This window comes from Hippocampus comes, unplaced genomic scaffold (genome assembly GCF_001891065.2).
Source record: "Hippocampus comes isolate QL1 unplaced genomic scaffold, H_comes_QL1_v1.1 scaffold319, whole genome shotgun sequence".
In the NCBI taxonomy this organism is placed as follows: domain Eukaryota; kingdom Metazoa; phylum Chordata; class Actinopteri; order Syngnathiformes; family Syngnathidae; genus Hippocampus; species Hippocampus comes.
The window spans coordinates 337,032-361,812 of record NW_017806090.1 but is presented as its reverse complement, the minus strand read 5'-3'; the positions used below and the strand labels follow the sequence as shown (position 1 = coordinate 361,812).

General features: G+C 41.6%; 1 protein-coding gene across 1 annotated transcript; it reads left to right on the top strand.

Moving 5' to 3' along the window:
* The first annotated feature begins 12,049 nt into the window (after positions 1-12,049).
* LOC109530821 (ethanolamine kinase 1) lies at positions 12,050-24,634 on the top strand. The gene is made up of 8 exons (XM_019894718.1): positions 12,050-12,261; positions 13,664-13,917; positions 14,788-14,922; positions 18,109-18,257; positions 18,716-18,799; positions 19,788-19,948; positions 20,982-21,055; positions 24,171-24,634. The coding sequence occupies exons 1-8, from the start codon at positions 12,118-12,120 to the stop codon at positions 24,232-24,234; spliced, it is 1,065 nt and encodes a 354-aa protein (XP_019750277.1). The 5' UTR covers positions 12,050-12,117; the 3' UTR covers positions 24,235-24,634.
* Positions 24,635-24,781: the final 147 nt, after the last annotated feature.

Genomic DNA, 24,781 nt, shown 5'->3' with positions numbered 1-24,781 from the left:
GGTGTGTGTGTGTGTGTGTGTGTGTGTGTGTGTGTGTGTGTGTGTGTGTGTGTGTGTGTGTGTGTGTGTGTGAGCTCTCAATTTCTTTTTTCAGTGCACCGCCTTCATTCAAAATAGTATTCAATTGTTTTCCCCTTTATTGTAAGGTATTAATGATTTTTTTCTTTTCTTAATATTCCTCTCCAGGAAGTAGTTCACATGTTAAAATGTGCGCATATCATGGATATACATTTATGATCATCACGAGGAGGGCGTTGTGGTGGCCGGCAAGTTCATTGGGCTTGCCCTCAACCTCACAATTTGTGGCATTCGGCTGAGGGTTAAGTTGCGCTCTCCAACATACATCATACATCACAACACCAACATAACATCGTTCTTTAATTTTTTTGGCGCATTCAACGTATCAAATTTGTAAATCATTTGTGCATTTGGAGGCAACGCAACTCTGAACCATGAACTACTCAGGTTTATTAACCCCAACAATAATTTCGACCGACATGAAATTCAGCATACAGGAAGAATGAAAAAACTCTCAAAGACGCCGTGGAAGAAATTGAACAGAAAGGCAGCCATTTTGGTTGGAAGCAGCCATTTTGTAGAAATTCCAGCACTTGGATACTTGACAAACTCTGACAAGGAAATTTGTCAAAAAATTACCTGTAGGGGGCATATTACTAATTTGTCTAAAGGAAACCCAATGGACGAAATTGAAAAGAGAATTCATTTTGGTTTGAAGCGACCATGTTACATTTGGAAAGTCCATAGGTTTGTATTGTACACGTATACCTAATATTTTGGAATCTTTGTGTGCAGGCGGCCTTGAGGAGGCTGGCCTCAGTGTGCCCGGACAGCATCGAAGCGGCAGATCATCAGCAATTGATCAAACCGCGCTTGGTCGACTCCTTCCTCCTGTGCTCCAACATGGAAGAGAGCTTTGTGTGACGCTAACATGCTAATAATACGCATCCAACGCTGACTGCTCAAGAAGTGGTAAACATTCCTTGACTGAACCACCGGACAAAACTATGCGAATGGATGTAGAGACATTTATGTGTGTGTGTGTGTGTGTGTGTGTGTGTGTGTGTGTGTGTGTGTGTGTGCGTGTGTGTGTGTGTGTGTTGAAATCAGGACACATTTTTGTGAGTCCATGTCACTTATCCTATTTATTTATATTGTTTATATAGTGGAAGCTCAATTTAACGGACCCAGAACCAGTGGACCTTGGAGTCAATGAACAGAAAGTAGTGTCCAGTCTATTGCAACTATTTAAGTCTGTTAAATCCGGAAATGGGCGAAATTGGCGGGAGGTTAGATAATCGTGTATATACATAAAATGTCAAATTATTACGAGATTAAACGTGTGTGTGTGTGTGTTGAAATCAGGACACATTTTTGTGAGTCCATGTCACTTATCCTATTTATTTATATTGTTTATATAGTGGAAGCTCAATTTAACGGACCCAGAACCAGTGGACCTTGGAGTCAATGAACAGAAAGTAGTGTCCAGTCTATTGCAACTATTTAAGTCTGTTAAATCCGGAAATGGGCGAAATTGGCGGGAGGTTAGATAATCGTGTATATACATAAAATGTCAAATTATTACGAGATTAAAATCACAGTATACCAATGATAACGTTGTAATTTTATATGGATGAAGTTTGTGCTTTCCGAAAAAAAAAGAGTCAGAATGTTAATTAATGTATTTCAGAGTTTACATTGTTATGAAATTTACGATATAAAGTTGTAATGTTACAGTCATACAAACCACTGTATTTGCATAACTACATACGAACTATATCTTTACAATTCAATTCCCTGGGCAGCAAAGTTTTTTTTTTAATGATGACTGCATGCATGAATTATTGCCATCGCTTGTGTTTCGCATGACATGGAGAGTTCATCTTCTTCATGTGGATTTCCATTCATATGTGTCATGATCATATGTGCTACTGGCATTTGTTAAATTGCCTTTTTATTCTCATTATTATTTAAAAGGGACAATTGTACGCAACACACGTAATAAAACAAGCAGCTCTCAATCTTGCATGATAGCATCTGTCTGATAAAATGAAGAGATATTCCGGTTTTCTACCCTGCAGCAAACATGAATAAAACAAAAAGAGTTTGGGTGACCCGTGTAGCGCTTGCAATGTGTGTGTGATACTTCAGTGAACTCTCACCTAACACCTTGTCCCGCTGTAATGACAGGGTTTTTTTGTTTTGTTTTTTGGGGGGAAATTTTGTAGGTCGGTTTCCCCACATTAGCCATTTTCATGAAAAATGTTGAGGAAAAAAAATGTGAAAATGCTGTAGAGAAATCAAGGTATTCGTTTTTGGCATGATTAGCGAGCGGCAATGCAAGATGGCTGCTGGGAGCTTCACTTCTCGCTATGGCAAGTAAGCAGCAGCATCAGTGCTGTGATGCAAGGCTGCAACCAAAAATGATGGAAAGCAGCATATGTGAATAGCAGTATTTTTTTTTTCAGTGCCATTTTTGGTGAACATTTCAGTAATACAGTCTAATCGTGTATTTTTGCATTTGTAGAAGTATTTGTGCATTTAAGGTATAAAATATTTTGGGGATATTTTCTGAAGATTTTGTTTTCTTGTATTATCTGGCTATTTTTGTTTCCCCCAAAATTTTTGGTATTTTTCCTATTATTGATATCTTTTAGAATGTATTGTTTTCAAATAATTTTGTGAAATTCTTTATTGTAGTTCTGTTTTTTTCCCCCCATCATATCTTGCATTTTAAATTTTTTGTGTGTATTTTTCATATTTTCCCCAAGATTTTAATACATTTTGACCAGTATTTTTCTCGTTTTTTCCTGATGACATTTTTTTAATGTATTCGTCATTGTTCATACATTTTTGGTTTTATATTTTTGCCTTTTTTTGCAATATTTGACAGTTTTTTTTCAGGTATTCAAATTTTTTGCAAATATTTTTACATTTTCCAGTATGTGTGTATTTTTGTTCTAATATTGTTTTTATATTGTTGTCACAGCTGTCATTTTTGTTGTTGAACAGTTTGTATTTTCTGCTTGGTATCACTCTGTTCCCCACCGTGTGCCATCTAGTATTTTTGAATTTCTTTTTCCAGTATTTTTCTCTTTGTCTATTTTCTCTTACTCTTTTTTGGTGTCGTTTCATATCCATTTATTATTTCCAGACAGCATGATTATATTGTGGTGGCGCAGCGTGGCTTTGAAAGGAAGTTTTGAAGAAGCGACCCAAACAGAATTGTGAGTGCTCCAGTGCGAAACTTGTCCTTTTGTGGCGGCAACTGGCAGGGAAACAAAACTACATTTCCGCCACTAGCGTTGTTCTCCTTGGAGACACAATCTTCTTCTTCTTCTTCTCTGTCCTTTTTGTTTTTCTTGGCTTTGTCTTTTGCCCCTCAGGCCACACGCTTACACAATGTGAATGTGTGTGTGTGTCTGCTCTTTGTGATCAAATATGTCTTTTGTGCAGAATGTATTGGTGGCGCACCACCAAACAGGTTCTTTTCTTTTTTTTTCTTTTCATGACGCCGCTGTCTTTGACCATGACCGTGAGAGCAAGTTGATCAAAAGCATTTTTTCTCCCCTATTTCTCGCTCGCTCAGCTCGCCAACCTTGGGTTTCCTGGCGCGCACCCACCGCCTCCATTGTCGTCCGTCTTGATCCATGTTCACGGCACAAATAGGAACAAAATAACAGGCTGAATCGTGTTCAATAAAAATACCAGCACGCTAGTGACAGGAACACGTTTTACCATCCATCCATTTTCTGATCCGTTTACCCTCACAAGGGTCGCGGGGTGTGCTGGAGCCTATCTTAGGGCAATAGGCGGGGGACACCCTGAACCGGTTGCCAGCCAATTGCAGGGCACAAATAGACAAACAACTGCTCTCACACTCACATCTAGGGACAATTTTGAGTGTTCAATCAGCCTGCCGTGCATGTTTTTGGAATTTGGGAGGAAACCGGAGGACCCGGAGAAAACCCACGCGAGCACGGGGAGAACATGCAAACTCCACACAGGAAGGCCGGAGCTGGAATTGAACCCGGTACCTCTGCACTGTGACGTCGACGTGCTAACCACTCGACTACCGGGCTGCCCGCTTTTAATCAGAAATTTAAAAAAAAAATAGCATTGATGGATTTTACCATCTAACCCTTAAAACCTGTCTTCAAGAAACACTTTGATTCACTTTGTGATAATGTCATTCATGTGGGATTTATTCCATTTGTTTTATTTGCTGGGAACTGTCTCTGACAAATTAGGCTTAGCAATTGTGATTTTTATTTTCATTCAACATCTTAGACCCGTTAACGTTTTCAATACGTGCATTTTTTTTTTTTATGTGTCTTCTAAGATCAAACTGGAACGTTTTCATCAAAATTGTTTGGTATGGTGTTGATCTAGCTCGTCATATTAGTTTAATTTGCTGCAAAGGGTCGAAGTAATCGTGTTTCAGTTGTCGTAAATTTGTGGATTTGTACGTAATACCCTCAAGACTGTTTCGCACTGAAACTTTTCTTTGCAATGCTACAGAAGAGTATTTTGGGAATGAGTTAGAGTTCCTCGCATTTGTCGAATTAGTATCCAGCAATCTAGCAAAAAATAAATATAAATTACATTCGCATCAGGGATTTTCCAAGCAACGCGTAAGACTATTGCCAAAACAGCAGTGCGTAATGTCTTATATTTGTTGTGTGTATTGTAAGATTGTTGAAAATTAGCATTAGCATCCGTGTGTTTCCCATGCCACCCTAAACGAAAGAGCGAGACTTCAAACGTCTTGCTAGGTGCTACTGTTTGTTTGTTCAAAAGGCTCAGCTCTCTTTATTTTCCCACCCGACTGGTAAAAGAAACATTTTTAGATGTTTGCATGGACAACGCGGACCAAAATAAAAATTAACAATGAGTTGAGTGGTGCTTTCAACGTCCTCAAACAAAAACATTTCTCTCTATGGACTTACATCCAATTGCCTTGCAGCTTGAATGCGCCACGATGCGTTCAAGCGGACGCTTGGGCAGCGGGATGCCGCGCGTGTATCGGTTTTTTTTTTGTTTATTTGTTTTTTAATCTTATAACGTCCTTGAGCCAAAACTCTTTCACGAACTTGCGTTGATTTGTTTTTATTTATTTATTTGTGGGCTGTAAATGGGAAAAAAAAAAAAAAAAGATAAAGAAAGTAAACATTGCAAACAACATTTGGAGTGTGAAGTAACTCCGAGCTCATTCGTGCCGCTTTTGGAACGAGCGTGCTTGTGGAAAAAGGAATGAATTAATGAAATGCAGTGATTAAAATTTGAGCAACCGCAGTCTTGTTGCTTTCAAAGGCGCTTTTTATTAAGCCCATTTTTTAAAAGTGTGAAAGTGTTTATGGGCGTGCAAGTGCGTGTGCGTGCGTGCGTGTGTGTGTGTGTGGTGAGGTGCTTCACTCTGCAGCCATGTGATGAATTGCGAAAGAGGGAGCGCCTTGAATGCAGTGCACACTGTATGTATGACAATATTTACATCCATAACAACAGTGCATAAGATGTGTCTATCATGACTAGACCCACCAAAAAAAAAAAAAAAATCTCAAGCAATCATGCCCAAAAAGACAGCCATTTTGGTTTGATTTGACCTGTTAGGTTTTGGCCATTATCGGGGTTCCTTCAAATACAACTTTGTCTTAAGATATTTTGTCCCATTGTTCTCAAATTTGAATCAGGTATACGAGACAGATGGCAAATTTTGCACGATGAACGGTGAAAATATTGAGTTTTTGTCAGTGCATGTGAGCTGAGCAAGATGGTGAAAGCTGTCGGTTCAGTGGTGAACCTAGAGATTTTCGTCTCTTTATAAACATACTTGCTAAATCCCAGTGGAACGAACAAAGACGGCGTGGACAAGATAGTTATTGTAGTAAAAAAAATAAATACTGTATTTGGGCAAAAACGGAAAAAACACAGATTACCTGTCTGACTTTTCGAGCGTCGTGTCGGCTAGGCTAATTTAGCTGTTGTCGTTGTTCAAAGCTTCGTTCATCTGTGACGTCAGTTGCGTCGGCGCTGATTGGTCGAAACCAAAAAACGCGCGCGTGCGTACATGTTCGCACTGACGCACGCACAGCAGAGAGCAGCGGAGTGAGCGGACTATCGACTGCTGAGGCGCGCTTCACTCGAGTGGTGTCGCTACAAACCTTCCTATTTTTTTTTTAGGAAATATGAGCCACCGAAGCTAGTTTCACTTTACAACCTAAAATTTTATGAGTATATCTATCATGAGTAGACAAAAAAAAATTGTCAAGAAGCCATGCCGGAAAAGACATGGAATGTCTGCTGTATTGCTTTGAAGTGACTATTTGAGGACACTTTTTGGGCATCTTTGAAAAAGACATTAATCCAACACGATTTGTCGGATTGCTTCCAACTTTGAACTTCTACTAGACTTACGAGTGGGGGAAAAAAAAAAAAAAGAGCAAAACATTTTTGAGTGTTCATCATTGCACAGGGGTGGAACATGGAGCGATGAGGCACGTGGTTCAGTGAGGCACTCCAGCTTTTTGGGAAAATTTAGCCCCTCATTTTACTTAGCAGTGTTTTTTGGTAGTCGCGTCTTTCATGAGTAGAATCACAAAAAAAGTCGCGAGCAACCATGCACTAAAACACACAGAAAGCCATCAATTTTGGATCGAAGCTTCCATATAAGGGTCATTTGAGAAATATCCAAGGATTCTTACCAACGCAAACTCATCCCAGAGATTTTGTCTGACAGCCAACAAATCTACGTTTTGTATTCTACACGTCGGGCCAACGATAACTGGTGAAACACGTTCGTTTAAACTCACTTCAATTGAACTTTCTCCCTTCACTGTCTCTTTTTTTTCCAAAGCCATCATATCAAAACAGCGGTGTTCATTTAAGCGACATTTCTTTAATTTTAATGTGACACAGACACACACATGCGGGTACGCACAAGCGCACACACACACCCAAGCGCCTCTCCCCCCACTGGTCCACTGGGGCCCGCTAACCATTAACGTGCCGCTACAGCACGCCTTCTCCATTTAGGCTTTGTGTGCGCACACGCACGCACGAACACACAGAATTGCTGACCTCTCTGAGGACTTGTGAAGAGATTATTTTGCCTGTAGACAACTAGGGTGTAGGATTCAATTAGTTTTTCTGTATTTCTTGTTAGCTTGAAACGAGCCACATTACATAGGTGTGCATTTGTTATATTAACTCTTTCATACACCCCGTAACCTCGTAATATGATAAGCGGTCCGCTCGAGTAACCGCTGTCCTTGAAAGGGTTAAATAGCAATATATGGAGGAAACGGAAATGTTCAAACTCCCGAAACAACATCCTCAATCAAAACGCAAGACTCCCTGTGTCTTTTTTGAGACTTTTTTTGTGGGTCTGCTGATGATATGCATTCAACTTAGCGACATTCATATCGCTAAGTGAAATTGGCGTCTCAATTTTCTAACCATTTCGTGTACTACTCAAACCACTGTCAATTGGTCAATGTTTGTTGCCCGGCGGCACAGAGAGGAATGACAAAAACTCAAATCGTTCCAAAATTTTGCCTTGTCCATTTGTCTAGTACTCCATATTAGAATTTAATAACAATAGGATGAAATAAATATCTATGACAAGTCAGCTTTTGAAGGACACCTGAAAATGGTCAACTAGAGCGTAAAATGTTTGCTTCAAAGCAAATTAGCTGGCCTGTGTTTATCTGAACCTTGATTCTTTTTTCCCCCCATGTTTCTACTCAGAAAAAATATGCCGACCAAACGTTTCCTCCATGTTTCAGCCACACGAAATGATGTGAATTTAAATGTATTGACATTTTGTAACAATCATCTGTCTAATATATATTTTATGTGCTTCAAATTTGTTAGCAATTGGAAAAAAAAGCTGTCAAGTTTTTCTTTGGAAGACCCCTCCAAATGGCCAAATAAGGCCCTAAACCCTTCCTGTGTATTTTCAGGTATGGCTTCTTGAGATGTTTTTTGTGGGTCTTCCCAAAATAGATCTTTCGACTAAATGTCATAATGCTAAGTGAAACTCATATCAAGGACTCACTTTTTCAAATCCTCTGGAGTGTACGACTGAAACAATGGCGAGTCGTTAAATTTCACCGTCATTCTTGCCTCAAATGCAACGCCAAAATCTCAAATGTTTCAAAAGTTAGCATTGCCCGTCTACCTTAAAATGGCCTCTTCAAACCGGTCATGTCTGTTTGAGATGTTAATGTGAATCTACTCGTGACAGGTGTGCTTCCCAGAATATCATGTCGCTAAGTGAAGCATTCTTTTGGGGTTGAATTTTCAAAAGATTCGTCGAGATTCGAATGACGCGGTGATATTCAAGCCAGTTCGCATACCGGTAATCTGTCTGTGAAAATGAGACACTTGTCAACCATATAAAATGAATAATAACTTTTTTTTAATTAAGACCAAAGAAAGTTGTGTGTGTGTGTGTGTGTGTGTGTGTGTGTGTGTGTGTGTGTGTGTGTGTGTGTGTGTGTGTGTGTGTGTGTGTGTGTGCGTGTGTGTGTGTGTGCCAGATGACCCTTGTTCCTCACCGGTGCTTATGCATTTACATGCGTGTGCACAATGGCGATGTCAGCGATGCCGGCAAGAATTCAATAACTTTATTTTTTTGCATTGAAAGGAAGTTCTAAGAGCAGTAAGCATATGGCTCCTGTGAGGACAAGTGGATACTAAACGCACACGCCACTTGACAGATGATGTTTTTTAAAAATAATTATTTTAAAGCGAGTGCACTGGAGGGCAGCACTGGCAGTGTGTTCAAAGTGAATATGTAATTAAGAGTAGGTAATTGCAGACATTCTTGCTTTTTTTTTTTTTTTTTTTCAACTTGAAATGAAGCCCGAGCCAAGGTCACAGACCCGTCGATACATATTTAATAAATGAAGAACTACTATGTGCCTGCTTCATGAGGGAAAAATATATTTTTTTTTTTTTTTTTTTTTTTTTTACAAATTCAAGATATTTTAAAAAAACGCATTTATTTAAAACTGAAAAAACCTAAATAAAATTTCAAGAGAGAAGTATCCTTTTTTTTTTTTAAATTGTAAACTACTACTATCACGACAGTCACACGTTGACCACTAAGTGAACTAAATTTCCCACAGCACTGATTTGGACAAGCAATGTCATGTGATCATCTGCAGCCAGTGATGGCCAAGCGGGCGTGTCATAACTAATTGACATGTTGGTGTGTCTTACTCTCCATGGCAGAGGCTTCGTCGAACCCCTGAGACCGATTCACCGAACCCAGGTGAAGAACCATAGGTCTGGATGCTTCATGAACACAGTTCTTGCCCTGTGAACTCCAACTATGACCACATTTACTGTACAGTATTTACTTAAATCCGCTGCTCATGGATTAGAGGGGAAGCCTTTTATTTCTACAAAGGCATTTTTCGAACAACATTAACCCTTTCACGCCCCCTGTAACCTGACGCCGCTGTCCCTAAAAGGGTTAAACAATTTTACTGTTCTATATATATGCTAAAACGTCGAGTGAAAACGGAGTTACAAGATTAAAAAGAAATTTATTTTGGAGAAAGAAACAATGCAGATGATTCATAAGTCGCCAGAACATAAACATCGTCGTGAAGCGGCAACACACTGGTCTAATCGAATGCCAATTGTCGCGAAAGATGTCTTCTCTGCTTAATATAAATTAGAGGTCAACTGTGTGAAACTAATAAACTCCGCTAGAATTTTAAGCGGCATCTCGACATAACGTTTATGACCACGCACAAAACTGTATTTAACTCTGCATTTTACACCACCTGACAGACTGTGTACACACACCTCTCTCTCTCTTGGTCCTGCTGTTTTGGCTAACAACCAAACTTAGCTCTTTTCTGTGCGTGCGCTTGCTCTTTGACACATTTCCCCGACCATCAAATTGTCAGCTAAGCACCATCTCCGCCGGGCTCCGGTGGCAAACACGCTCCGGCCCGAATGGCTCCGCCCCATTAATGGCCCCCTGATTGTTGATGTGCTATTCTTCCGAAGCGGCGTGATTGAAAAGAAAATTGAATCCCCTTTTGATGTGCTAAATTTGTCCATTAGTGCGTTTGCACACAAAAGTGTTGGTGGAAATGACAGTGGGGATTGGCCAGGGGCTTCACGGGAGACGAAGGGCGTACATATTTCAATTTCGTTGTATCTGCACCTTTCAATGGCAATAAAGGCTTTCGAGTCTATATATTTTATTGGGGAGGAAATATAAATAATCTGTATGGATGTCTGAAATTACTTTTTTTCTTGACAAATGAAAGGCCTTGATAGTGTGGCGAGTGCGAGACCCCATCAAAAAGGTTAATTTGCGACAACTGTTTGCCTTGTCATCCAAGGAATGTTCTTGTTTCACACAAGTTGTCAAAGGGAAAAGCGCCTTTGTGTCTCGCTAAAAGACCCATTTGCCTGTTTGTTGAATTGGTGCAGTATGCATCCGAGGAAATAAAATACACAAATGCACAAAAAAAATAACCGTAGAATTGTTGTTGTTGTTTTTTTTTTTTTTAAACCAAAGTCCCTGAATCGTTCATTAGATTTCATGTTTAATAAATACAATATAAAAAAAGATGAATTAAAGTTGAAAAATAATAAATCAAAAAAATTTATGTCAACGTTTGCACATTTTCGCTCTTAAAGTTAAAAGAATTATAATTTAAAAATATCATTATTTTAAAGAAATCCACAAAAATGTTTCTAATATGTCAAAGAAAAGTCAAAAGGTAAATTATGACATTTCAAATGATCAATTGCAAAATTTCAAGTGAGCAATTGAAAAAAATTTCATTAATTTTGAAAACCAAATCAACAGGCAGGACCAATTGTAAGATGAAATGAGGTTGATAAAAAATCTGTTTAAACATTTTTACAAATCAAATAAAATTTTTAAAAAGGGGCAGATTTTCAGTTTTAAAAATTCCAAACTCCTGATATTTTTGTTTTTTGTTCTACACCCGTGGAAGACCTCTATTGCTTTCGAAATACATCCTCCTCAGCCGCTGGCATATGAAATCCAACATATTCCTAGTAAACGGACTGTGAATCCCAGCGGTTTTGCTTCAAAAGGCAAACAGAGAAACCTCAGTAACCTTTTTGTTGCCTGTTTGTTGATTCTGTCGTCAATGATTCATTCCAGAGGATCAAAGACCTTGAAAAGTTCACTTGTCTATCATTCTATAACATAATGATGACAGCAAACATGCGACAGGCCGCATATGCAGCAGCTGGCTTTGAAAATAAAATAAAAATAAAAATAAAACCGTATGTCTGGTTCAGTATACATTTTTAATAGAGGTGCTCTTTGATGCTGAAGACACTCTTTGATGGCAAGCTGGCATCTAGAAACTGGTTAAGTATTTGCAGCAATTACTGCTAAGCGTGAAAAGGAGTAAACATCATGGCTAAATCATTGAAAAAGAAGCCCCCACCCCTGAACACGCCCATGAAATACACTTTGTTTAAATAGTAGAGTTTTGGCCGAATCAAATGTGTTTTTTTTTCGTTTTTTTTTTTTTTAACAAATGAAAGATTTCTGGTGAAAAATTCAAATTGAAAGAATAGATTTGCTTTCAGGTTGCTAACCTGATCCTCAAAAATACCTCAGTAACACGCTGTGGAAAAAACATGACATTTGTCAGTCACGTCTAGCATAAATCGACACAAGGAAATCTTTTTTTTTTGTTTCTATCTATCTATCTATCTATCTATCTATCTATCTATCTATCTATCTATCTATCTATCTATCTATCTATCTATCTATCTAGCTAGCTAGTTAGATAGCTATCTAGTTAGCTAGCCAGCTAGATAGCTATCTATCTACCTACAGTACCTACCTACCGACTTACCTACCAATCTCCATATATGCATACTGTATATCAAATGCTCATCACATAATCACATATGAAAGTATCCATGCTGTGGTCCGGCGACGGTTGTTAATCAGTAAACTGCTCGTCCCGCCAAGTTGTTCATGGGACCATTGGCCTCTGAATCAGCACAGTGACGAGATTGTTGGTTCACCAGCAGGACGCACTGCGGACACATTAGCGGACTTGGAGAAGGTTTCCAGTGATGAGATTAGGGTTGAAAATGAAGACGTGCGATGAGCTTCTCCACATTGACGTCCACGTGGATGAAAGTGAAGCCCACACCTCCGTCCTGGACCTCCTGAGAATGCTGAGACCTCACTGGAGGCCACAAGACATCCGCATGAAGGCCAGTCATTGGTCCTGCCATATTTCTTTGTTCCATGGAACAATAAAATATCTTATGTTATGTAGTCCGTATTTCACCATGATTAACGTTCCAGTACACTGATGTGGTCACTCCACAGTGTTGTGTGAATCCATGTTTACATGCCTGGGCGTAAAGCCACTTGCTTATTCCATCCAGACTGACTTCTTACAGGTACCTACGAGAATCTGAAAAAAAAAAAGTCTGGTACAATGGTTAGCATCACAGTAAACTGTCATGTGATCACTCCGCAATGTTGTGTGCCTCCATGGTTACGTTACAGGAATACGCGTACATGTTCCTCTCGTATGTTACACCCAATCTACTTCATATCTTAATGCTATGTGGTTACGGTTTTTCACCAATAATTAGCGTTGGTTACACTGATGTAGTCGCTCCATAATGTTGTGCGCATTCGTTTTTTTATGTTCTGTGGGCTACATAACTTATACATTCCCTCCATTCTGTCTGTCAATGTTGTATTATCTGGAAATAGTGTCTTTAACCAAGTTGATGGATGGTCATGTAATTTACCTCCATGTTTCCAGTACTATGTCCAATTTCTCTTAATTCACTGGAAATACGCAATATTTTCTCATATTTATTGTCCATACACAACCACAAAATAGTCATAGGTAAAACTAAACGACAAGGTCTTGCGGGTGGAGGTGTGTTAGTGTAGCCATAAGAAACTCATTGTGTCGCCATGTTGGCTCAATCAGAGTCTGAAATAGAGTTTATGTTTGTTAGGTGACATCACATGGGCCGGGTGACCTCTCCATCTGCGGCAGGTCTACTAAAGCACACACACAGACCGCATGCTCCGCTTAATTCGCGTATTGTGCTTGTATTTATTTGGGGGAGGGTTTTGATCACGTATGAGCGACACCTGCACTGGGACCTAGTCTGAGAATGAGAAAGTGTCAGCGGTGTGTACACTGTGTCATGTGTTGTGTCAGCAGACATTTCAACGGGGTGCTCCGAGTATCTGAGCGAGAACCCACTTCATTTTGAACGATGTCAGATGTGCTCATGTCGAGTGCTCGCGATTTTCACCGAATTTCAGTCAACCTTGCCAAAGATTGTTTTTGTATGCTTGGACAAGAATCCATTTATTATTATTTTTTTTTTTATTATCAGAAGCAAAGCTAAATTAATGACGATAGATAGATATTTCCTTTGGTTTACGCCACTTTACCATGAAATGATTCCAGATGTAGAAAAAAAAGAACCCTTTTTATGGACCCATGTCAATGTCAAATATTTGTACATCAAGGCGAGAACTCGATTGATTTCAACAGCTATTGACTCAAACAATTGTTTCTTTGTATGATTGACCCATCTTCGTCAACTCAAATATTCTTTCGTGGTCCTCTGGCGGCAGACGTTCACCGAGGGCATCACCAACCGGCTGCTGGGCTGCTCCGTGGACGAGTCCGACTGCGTGCTGGTACGAGTCTACGGCCAACAGACCGAGCTCTTTGTGGACCGCCAGCGGGAGGTGGAAATGTTCCGCCTCCTCCACGCTCACGGCCGCGGCCCGCAGATCTACTGCAGCTTCCGCAACGGCATCTGCTACCAGTTTGTCCCCGGAGACGTGCTGGAGGACAGGCTGCTCTGCCAGCCCTCCATATACAAGTCAGAACTATTCCAGTCAGTTGCGTGTTCACTGTCATGCAAGTGTAAAACAGTAGACGTATAGACAAGGAGGTTTCAAAAGCGTGACAGATCTTTAGGCATAATTCTTGCAAAAAACGAAACCTCTGATGGTCGCTGGATTAAGATCTTTTCAAATTTTTATGACTTCTGGAGTGTTTTCGGCATAACTAATGCTGCTTTCGTTGAAAGTGGGAATCTTCAAAACATTTCATACCTTTCAAATAAAAACCACTTAAAGCAAGGAGATCAGCTACCACTTTATAACGTGGTAAATTTCACATTTTAATAAGATATTTCTACATCCCAACGTAATAATTTTCAGCTCAAAACTCAGTGGTTTTAACGTAAATTTCTCATCTAAAACATGATATTTTATTGTCCGACAACTACCATAGCACGTCATTGGTAGCGTCTTTTTTGTAAAAAAAAAAAAAAAAAAAATCAAAATTGCTAACTACGTAAATGCGACGCTGTTCTATAGTGCTATAAAAAATAAAAATAAAATAAAAAAAATAAGGCCAAGTATTTGGAAAAAAAGATTTCAAAAGAAGACGCACAATAAGCTCTTCAGCGACCGGAACCGGAAGAAATTCCTTCATTTTTTTTTTCCTGCCCAATACGGAAGTCAACCGACTGACATTTTAATGTGATAAATGACGTTAAATTTACGACGTTAAAACTTGAAACTTAATCTTCAACTTTTTATATCTGGTATAGCAGCAATGCGAATTCGTAACAATAATCTGCATGTATTCCTGTGGTGTCATTTCTAGCACTGTTGACATAGAACAGAAAACATCACCCGAGAAAGGGAGATAAGGAAAAATAAAGTGTACTCCTCCCCCACAGATTGATCGCAGCGGAGATGGCGAGAATCCACTCCATCTGTCCACCGAACGCTCACCCCCCCGAGCGTCTGCTGTGGACCAAGATGTCTAATTTTCTCACGCTCTTAGAGGATAGTGGCAAACTCAGCGGGCCAAGGTAATAAACCGTCCTCGAGTGTGTTTTCATCTGAACAATAATAAAAATAACGAAGGTGGTTAAAAAAACTGTTTGAGAAAAAAAAAGATCTCACAAAATTTGGTCATTCATGCTTTTCATTGGACAACAGCAGAGTATGTATATCCAAATTGGTGACATTTTAAAAAGTCTTCTTCCCAACAACAATACATTCATTTTCTCCAGCCCTCATTAATTCCAATTGACTTTGGACGATAGAAAATGTACACACTGGGCTGGTTGCCAGCCAGTTACAATGCACAGATTAAAAAAAAAACAACAAAAAAACAAAAAGAATACTCACTGGCCATTGACAGGGAATGTATAGACAAACTATAGCCTACAAATCCAGACTCATTTGCTCGTACAGGTGGGTAGTCGCAGCGAGTTTATTTATGAGACGGGGCAAACCTGAGCAAAAGGACAGTTCGATGGATCAACTTTTAAATGCATGACGCTTGACATGATGAGGTAACAAAAGGAAGTCTGATATTCTGTGTTAAACTCAGTTCTGTCAAATGTCGCACAGGATCAAGAAATTTGTCACATGTCCATTTAGGTCCACATTAGTCTGTCAATTAGCATGTGTGCATTAAATTGGACGACTTCCTGCCGTCTCGCTGGTGGTGGTTGTGAGCTGCAAGGTGAAAGGTGAATTTTGTGAGCGCCGTGATGGAATCCAGCAACATTCTCATGTCATGATCTTCCTCTCCCTGCCATGCTCCGCTCCATGAGGTGACTCCGAAATGTATTATAATGACTTATAATATAATGTGTATACAACTACTTACGTTATCTTTGACAGGGAGGGCTCGCTGGGTCAGAAGTAGGTGCAAAACGAAGAGCAGACAACACTTCCTGACACACTCAAGCTATAGTTTCATATTTGAATGAGAAAAACATATATACTAACATTAGGTCAATGTTAGCATCACTGAGGGATCTTTATGAAAAACAATTCATGCTCAGTTACTGCCATGACAGCACTAAACACATTTTACAATATCGCCTTTACATCGTGGCATTTTGACGAGAAATGTTTGAAAAATAAGGGTGAAAAAGGGATATTTGTTCAAAGTCATTGCTTTTTTACAGTGAAAAAAGTCTGGTTTTCTGCTCTTGTTTTAAATCGGTATTTTGACCCACAACTTCAAGATGTACAAAACCCCCCAAATGTTTATTGATGTTGAATAAGAAGGGCCACTGGGACCAAACACCATCACTTCTGTCTTCCATCCATCCATCCATTTTCTGATCCGCTTGATCCTCACAAGATCTGATCATAGATCATAGCAGTAGAAGGACATACCATATTTCCTTCAGATGGAACCCAATGGGAGCAGATACAGCGAGAACAGCAGAGGCCCCAGAATTGAGCCCTGTGGAACACCACACCACAGCGGGGCAGTTTGTGACTCAGAGCTACCGAGGCTAACACAAAAGGTTTTGTCAGCTCAATAGGACCTAAACCACTCAAGGATGTGGTGAACATACACCGTTTACATTTAAAATTGTTTTAAAAAATACTCACGGTTCCTCCACCGTGGCCTGAAATCCTCGTGGAGTCCAAGAAGGCGCAGTCAGGTGGCAACAGTTCAATTAAAGCATTATACTGACTGGTACCTGTTCAAGTCTCCGTCTGACAGAGAAAATCCAGGTCATTGGAAAGGAAAAACTCCCTCAGGATATACGTCTTGTTCGTCAATGACCGGGCATTTAACAATGCAATCCTTCTGGGAGCAACAACGGGAGCGGATGCCTTGTCCACGCAGGCTGCACCTCTTGTGGAGACCCGATAGATGGTGCTGTGCTGTGAGCCATGATTACCAACAACTCTGAGTACCAGTGTGTGTGTGTGTGAGCGCTTGTATGTGTGTATTCATTAGTCTTTGCATGGAGAGGCATCAGAGGCACTTTTGTACTCTTGAGCGTGAATGTGATCTTCAGAGGAAACGTCCAAAGAAAGAGCAGGAAGATGGTGCACCTGCAGGGGAGGTCTTCAGCCTGGGCGCCACCCGCTGCGCATAGATAGGCGGCGCGCAGCTGCAACACACGCACGGGGAGCGCGCACACACGCACCGAGGCCAATAGTGCATGTGAAAAAGGCATCCCGCTGGGTCGCCGGCATGCACTGGCGCGAGCGTACAAGAGTGCAAAGAAAAGGCAACGTGGCATTGGAGTCATATGTAAATAAGCCGCATTGATAAACGGAGGAAATTCCCGCTAATGAGCAGGAGGCGGACGCACGCACGCCGCCCAAAAAGATGGCGACGGCTTCAAAAGCTTCGCCTAATCGACGCACTTGAGCTGAAAGGGAATCAAGCGTGTTTATCATGTCGGGCCGCGGTTAACGCAGGTGATAGACTGCAATTAAGCGAACGATTGCGTGGCTTTAAACGCCACATTTGAGGCCGGCTCAAAGTCAAACAGGAAGTAGAAGGCTACCAAATTTCTGCGTGTTCAAAGGCCTTCGAAATCAGAAAGATTCTTGTTCAGTCATTTTTTTTTCTTGTTCACTGAAAGACGACGGAATCATACGTTATGATTCTCTAGGATTGTTCTACTACGACTAAAATAAGTACTTTTGGTGAAAGGTATTTTTCAACGGCCAAAATAAATGTTCTCCTGTCTGACGGAGTTGTAAAATCCATGTCCAGAAAAGTAAATCCAGCCACAGTCTTTAGCCAAAGGTACTTCGACTCAAGAGCTTGTTTACCTGCCGGATGAGCAGAAGCACCAGTGAATAAAGACAAACTGTGTCACGTTTTACTTTGTCGACCTGGATTCGAGACGAAAAATGAGCCTTATATATAAAATGGAAGGCTCCCTGTAATTTTTTTGACCACAGCCGCTTGAGACTTTTTTGTGGGTCTACTCATGTTAGACATGCCTACCAAATTTCAAGTCTCTAAGTGAAACTGACTCTTGGGGTTATTAATTTTTAAATGATTCACACCCCTCTTGGTACCGCTGCGCTCGGGCCCTAAAACCTCATTTTCAAGTTGTTGTGAGCACAGCTGTTACCACTGAACACGCGATTCTGCCAACACGTCTAAATTAAACATGCTCTGAGCACTGCGAAACATTCGTCCAAATTGCGCAAACTCGCATCTAAAACTAAACAATTTTTTTTTTCCTCCCTTCTCTGCGGTTTGTGGCGTCCTGCAGTTCGTCGTCCGGCCCGCAGTTGCCCAGCTTGGCGATGTTGTCGGCAGAGGCGGAGTCACTGGAGCGCCACCTCTCGCCGTTGGGTTCGCCCACCGTGTTGTGTCACAACGACCTCCTGACCAAGAACATCATCCACGACCGCGAGCAGGGTGAGCCAACAGGGGGGACTGCGCTTTTGGGGACGTCTTATGAATTATTTTCACATGCGGCCATGTCGCAGGGCGCCAGCCTTCGCTTGTGATTAACCTGCATGAATACTGCCGACAATAATAAAAAGACTGGTGGGTTTATATGGAAAAAAAAAAAAGGTGGTGAAGCAATAACTTAGGAAAGCTGCAGTAGTTGCTCTTACTTTGTGATGTGCTTAATTTAAAGTTCAGAGAACTGTGAAATTCATATTTAAAAAAAAAAAGTGTACTAAGTGATGCTTCAATGTGGGTTTACAGACTAAACAAGAACAACATAAATAGCCGACTGTGTTTGTCTCATATTTTTGAATATTTATTTCAAATTGTGTGCTTTTAAAGTTCAATGTAGGGATAACAATCAAATAACAGCTGTTCTGTCCCATTTCTTACGGCAATACCCCCCTGCCACCTCCTTTCAGGAAGGGTGAGCTTCATCGACTACGAGTATGCCGAGTACAACTACCAGGCCTTCGATATTGGCAATCACTTCAATGAATTTGCTGGTAGGTTTGGTTCTCCGGTAGTCTTGTTGTACTTAAATATATTTTTTCAAGTATTGGTACTTGGGTGTTTCTTTGATTTTTTTTGGAGTCTGTACATTTTAATTTGTCTGAAGTAGAGCCAGTCATTGTGCTTCTTCAAGTCTTCTTTTTCCTCCAAGGATCTGTTCTTGTCTTTAAGTACGGTGTGAGTGTGAGCTCTTTTGCCAAATCTGATAATTGGTAACCGCAGCAGTGCGTTAACGTTGGCTGACGGCACGCAGCCGTTGTCATGACGCCAAGTGACGAGGCCATACCGCGTAAATCACTACCGTCTTTATTGAGCTTGAATACTACCGCAAAGAGTCAGCTGAACGTCCAACAGCTAGCTTATTTTTACAAGAGAAACGCTACGCGTTGAGGATTAAGTCATATTACCACAAGAAAAAATGTGACTAAAACCGTCGACAAAAGGATCAAAACCAGAATTTCTTCAACCGTCTGCAAATCAGGTCTTTGGTGATTTTGATCGGAAAGGGGTAAAATTGTCCAATTGGACCTGATGATCGGTATGTGTGTACTTCGCTTTAAATATTGAATAGGTTGGGGAACAAAAAAATACTCACACAATATAATCACTCATGGAATCTTTCAGAGGCATCGAACAATCGGGCCTCGACTGACCTGAATGGCAAGGGAGGGAAAATGCTCCTTTTGGGCCCGATCATTGATATGTGTGCTTAAAAGTCACGATTGTCATCCCCAACTATTTTAGAGAGCCAACGATCATTTTTTTTGCTGAGTGAAAATACTCATCTTTGGTCTGATTATCGGTATGTGTGTATACCCTGTTTAACTCTTACGATCGTCGGTCCATGGGATCATCCTTCAGAGATGTCCAACCGGCAGGGACTTTAGCTATCTTGAATAAAAATCTGCATTATACTCGTGTAGTCTTACCTGGCAAAATACGACTCGTGGAATTTTTCTTTTTTTTATGGTGCTCTGGAAGGTGTCCAGGACATCGACTACAGCCGTTGGCCGAGCCGCCGCCTGCAGAGCGACTGGCTGGAGGCCTACTTGTTGACCTACAAACACTGCACGGGGCAAGACGTCAGCGTCACCCGGGATGAGGTGACACGACTCTACGTGCAAGTCTGCAAGTTCTCATTGGTGAGCGAAGGCTTGACTCACAACCGAACCTCCCGTTTTTAAGACCAAAATCATTTGCCTGTCTGAAAATGTGACCGAGCACGGCTCCGAACGCGACGGAGGCGCTGCGAGTTGATTGGAAAGTGACACAAGGAAAAATGAGAGACCAAATAGACTTGGAATGTAATTGTCATACTTACTGGACTATCAGCCTTAAACACGCTCTTGTAGTCTAACAATGACATGAGAGGGAATAAAGCAGGCGCCAAAATGGAAATAATTCTGTGACAAACCAGAGAGAAATTGGTTCAAATTGATGGTGTTTTCTGATTGGAGTTCACAAGCACTGGATTTCAACTTACCCCCCAAAAAATGTTTCTCTCAAATCCACGCGTGGGTCCTTGAGACATTTCCTGTGTCCTGTTATGATCGGCATGTTCATTCAATTTTCTATCCATCTATGAAACTGGGGGCAGGGGATGGTTTGTGAGGAGTTCCCTTTTTTATGCCAAATCCCTGGAAATGTTTATTAGAGTTTGATACCAGGCTCCGCCCACTTCAAATAGCATATGCAAAAAAAAGTTCGCAATTTCGCATCACCCGTTTGTCAAGGAGGCCCGCTTCCAATTGGAGCTCCGATTCTGAGTTTGTCAAAACCTGAGCCTTGGAATTCACCCAAAATGGCTGCTTTTGAAACAAAATGTCCGACGTCCTGTTCAAGTCAGAGCGTGAGCATTGAGATTTATCGTGCGTCCTTTAATGGTCGACACGTCCACCCGATTTTGCCAAACTTTTTTTGCGTTTGTGACCAGCAACTTTTCATGGGGGTGGTGTTTTTTTTTTTTTTTTCTCCTTCAAATTACCTGTGCCGATCCAGTGGTTGGAGACCACCGCCCTAATATATATATAACTCTGGATTTTCTCAACGATACGTGTTCTTGCCAACCCAACGTTTCCATGAGGTCCTTAAAAGGTCTCCCTTGGAGTGCACTTAAAACTCAACAACCTGTCAAGCTATTTGATGAGTGACTTTTGTACTTTTTACTTCAACCAGGCATCCAACTTCTTCTGGGGTTTGTGGGCAATTCTCCAGTCTCACTACTCCTCGATTGATTTTGACTTCCACAGGTTTGTCCTTCCTTCATTTTTATTTGGCACACACGGGTTAGCACATCCAAAACAAGTGCTGTCGCGACTGTATTTTGATACATGACAGCAGACAATTTTCTGGGGTTGTTGCTTTGCCGTTGCCGGAATATATCCCACCTTTATTGTCACGGGGCTTTACCAAGGTGCGACAATGAGGCTCTTTAGTACGACCCCCCCCCAGCGTGAAGCCCGTGCCTACAGACTGGCTGTTACGTCGGACTTTTGAAATAAAAATAAACAATATAAACATTTAGAGATTGCGAAAGACAAATAAATCCTGAATATTCTAAAAGCGCCAAATTCACGCTATCGCAATGTGTAAAGGCTTTGTTTGAAAAGCTCCCCGCGCCGACGTCTATCATTCTTTGCATCTGGCCCGCACCATCTCGATGATCCAAATCACTATTGACACCCGGCAGCCGCCACCCGCCCCTACGGGTGCCCCCCCCCCCCCCCCGCCTCCCTCTCGTAACCTCCTGCGAGATCAACGGCAGCACCCTCGCCTCATTTGGATGCGGAGCCCGTGAGGAAATGTGATCCAGAGGGGCGCCGAGGCACAGAGCCGCTATTGTTCCCGCGTTTGAGTATGTATCCCTTGAACCCCAGCGCCGCTACCACCAACGCCGTCTGCTCCCGGGTCGCCCCCAAGTCAATGCACGGACGGGTCGGGTTACCTTCGTTTTAAGGCCGAACTGTTGCCAAGCACGATGGGAAATGGACGGACGGAATGGTGAGGCTGCTGACCTCGACGCCCCCCACCCCCCGCCCCCAATCCAAATACACATACAGTGTGACCCCAACTTCCAAGTGCCCTAATATATGAGTTTCGAGTCACTCCACAATGCCGTGTGCTCTAACCGAGTCGGGCATATCGTTGCGAATGTCTAAATCTGACGTGTAGTCAGTCCACCGTTGTGCGCATCCATTTGACTGACCTTTATTTGCTCGATATGAAGCTGATGTGGTCGCGCCACATTGTCGTGTGGGGTTTATAACTCTGACCTGTGGTCGCTCCACAACATTGTGTGGGTCCATGACTTTGACGTGTGCTCGCTCCCTAACGTCGTGTGCGCTCACGACTCTGGCATCGGGTCTCTCCACAATGTTGTGAGCATCACTGACTTTAACATGCAGTTACTCCATAATGTTCTGCGTATTTGTGACTCAGTCATATGGTCACCCCACAATGTTGTGCGGGTGCACGTTTATGTTCTGGCGAGCTATCCGACTGATTTTTTTCCGTCCAGTTGGCCTCCATTCTTATGTTCTATGTTTAAGATTTTAAGAGTCAAGAGAATTGAAAAGAGAGCAATGTATAACAGAGATAATCATTCCAGTAGACTTGGACTTGTGGTTCCTCCGCAATGTTCTGTGACGTATCGGTTCCGCCCAGTCAGCCTTGGATCTTACATTCTGTGGATAAAGCGTCTCGGACAACAATGAAAGTTTCAGTAGGCTGTTTGGGGGCCACTCCACAATATTGTGTGTGTGTGGCACATTTAACCCATGAGCAAACTGTAGTACTCCAAAGTGCTTTAAGAAGCCAAAGTCAGACTTTTAGCGTCAGAGGTAAGTATCCATGAAACCAGTGCAAGTAAATGTTGTCTGAAGTCATGGAAACGCGCGCGTGCGTGTGTCCGTGCGTGTGTGTGTGTATGTGTGTATGTGTGTGTGTGTGTATGTGTGCCCATTTCCTCCCACTGTTCACCCCCTGAGCCAAATCTCCACCGACTTCCCGACGAGTGACAGGCGTCTGTGCGGCCTTGTGCTCTAATCCGAGCCAGATGTGCATTGTGACAATAGGAACGTCTTGACTCCATATTTACTTTGCTCACTTGTGTGTGTGTGTGTGTGTGTGTGTGTGTGTGTGTGTGTGTGTGTGTGTGTGTGTGTGTGTGTGTGTGTGTGTGTGTGTGGGGGGGGGGGGGGGGGGGGGGGGGGTGTGAGTGCGCGTGCGGTTTAGATGTGCGGTGGCGCTGGCTAGACAGCCCTGTTATTTTGACAAAGACATTATTATGAGGAAATGAACAAGGAGGAGGTCCACCACTGCATGCCGCTCAAGTCCATATTTGCACAAAAGGACATTGTGAATACCTACTTTTCATTTTTCCTCTGGCAAAAAAGAAAAAAAAAAGAAAAAGGGGTAGGGGTCTCGGTTTCATCCGCGATCACGATAAACTTTAAGTACGCCACTTTTGAGGTGTCAGCTTGAGTTAAAGTGCTCATGAAATCACTGTAAAATGGGCCTTTAGAGTTCTTTTTTTTTTTTTTTCCTCCACAGGGTGGGTGGCTCGTGAAGTAAATAATAAAAACACGTCTCATAAATATCCTGTGGACGAATAAATATTTTTGTTTTCTTGGTGACATTCTTTGTCGAATTTTGAAACGCTACGATCTATAGACTGTCATATATAACGGATGGAAAAAAAAAAAGCGGGAAAAAGTACAACCGATTGCCGGCTTCTTCGCAGCTTTCTTTCCGCTTTCGATTTCAATCTTTCACATTGTATTCTCCCCTCGGCGTCAGACAAAGAGAGAACAAAAGCTCACGCTTTATACTCCTTTCAGCGCCTTTTATTTTGATTCCCTGGTGAATATAAAAAGCCGCCGAGTTGGACGTGGCACACATTGTAGCCATATCGTAGGACAATATTTTGCTCTGCGTTTCAACGTTTATACGCAGGAGGACAGGGAAACGGTGTCCGTCTCTTGTTCAACAAGGACACGGGAGGCCGTTTGCGAAATATTTGCGCTCCTTTGTACAGTTTTGAAATCAACCGTCATGTTGAGTTTAGGGCTCTCAAACAACAAGACCCAAAACTCGTCCGGTGGTGCAGAGTGACAGTTTGAAAAAAAAGAAAAAAAAAATCTGTTTCATCGATCCACACTGAAAAGCTATTTTAGGGCAAAGCCAGAGCTTTTTCTGTACCAAAGTCTGAGTACGGGAACTGATCAAAAAGAGCTCCGGTTGTAAGCGAGTATTCTCGAGAAATTTGTTTATCTTGAATATCACAGAGATTTTTCAATCCCGTTTAAAGTATCAATTAAATCTCCTCACGTCATGCTTGTTTTTTGTTTTGTTTTTTTTTTGAAGGTATGCCATGGCGCGACTCAACCGCTACTTTGAGAAGAAAGAAGAATATTTTTTAATGAAATGAATTAACAAGAGAGCAGCACGGTGGTGTAACCGTTGTAACCTGGGAATGTACAGAAAGGTGTAACGACATTAAATACTTGGATAAGTAACACTCTTTGGCCATGAATATAAAACATCCAGTAAAAACAAAAAAAAATTAAAAAAAGAAAAGACGAATGCATCGAAGTGAGCATCATTTTTACATCACGGTTCCAAATGAGTTTGTTGAAGCAGACCGTAAACCCCTCAACTGAAAATTGATAAATGGAAAGATGATGTCCAAAGAGGCCAACGGGATCCATTCCAAATGAAACTCACAACTCATCGTCATTTAACGACGTTCATTAACGAGTGTCGCCGTGATGATGCCTGCTTAGTTGGTTCAACCGTTTTGTCAACGCAGACTATGCACCCCTCCCCGACAAAAAAAAAAGAACCGCAACGCTTCTCCAGTTTAACAGTCGTCGTTGGCCTACATGCATGAAATGCTTTCTTTCCATGAGCACATTGTTTCCAACGCCGCCGTGCCCGCGTTGGCCTAAACATCATTACAAAGCTCTTAATCACAC

What these genes read in the sequence shown, in the direction of transcription:
- LOC109530821 (XM_019894718.1), top strand. Translation starts at nt 12,118, where the DNA reads ATGAGATTAGGGTTGAAAATGAAGACGTGCGATGAGCTTCTCCACATT. An exon ending in TGCCAGCCCTCCATATACAA is followed by an intron (nt 13,918 to 14,787) that starts GTCAGAACTATT and finishes CCTCCCCCACAG; the next exon opens with ATTGATCGCAGCGGAGATGG. An exon ending in TCACTTCAATGAATTTGCTG is followed by an intron (nt 18,800 to 19,787) that starts GTAGGTTTGGTT and finishes GTGCTCTGGAAG; the next exon opens with GTGTCCAGGACATCGACTAC.